The sequence below is a fragment of the Merops nubicus genome, unplaced genomic scaffold (assembly GCF_000691845.1).
Source record: "Merops nubicus isolate BGI_N331 unplaced genomic scaffold, ASM69184v1 scaffold37213, whole genome shotgun sequence".
In the NCBI taxonomy this organism is placed as follows: domain Eukaryota; kingdom Metazoa; phylum Chordata; class Aves; order Coraciiformes; family Meropidae; genus Merops; species Merops nubicus.
The window spans coordinates 1-219 of NW_008597525.1; the positions used below are offsets into that span (position 1 = coordinate 1).

At 53.4% G+C, this 219-nt stretch overlaps 1 protein-coding gene across 1 annotated transcript in view; it reads right to left on the minus strand.

Annotated features, from left to right (window-relative positions):
* Positions 1–49: 49 nt before the first annotated feature.
* LOC103769532 (DNA polymerase epsilon catalytic subunit A-like) overlaps positions 50–219 on the minus strand; it is a gene marked incomplete at both ends in the record, with an annotated part of 8153 nt that continues 7983 nt past the window's right edge. Inside the window, one exon of the mRNA XM_008936742.1 lies at positions 50–172. Coding sequence (XP_008934990.1) covers positions 50–172 — 123 coding nt within the window. The remainder of the gene's footprint in view (positions 173–219) is intronic.

Here is a 219-nt window from a genome sequence, read left to right on the forward strand (position 1 = left end):
CGGAGAAGCCCCACCAGCACAGCCAGCACTTTTCCCTCACCCTCTTTACCTGTCTCTTGCCTTCTGAAGTGAAGAGCTCATTGATTTTTTTCTGTTTGTATACATCGTTCTTCTCCAGGAGTTTCTTGTGGAGCCAGTCTGGGTGACGGACCCGCGGCACTGGGTTTTTCACCTGGCAGGCATCTCCAGATCACATCAAACGCCCCCCCCAAAGCCCTC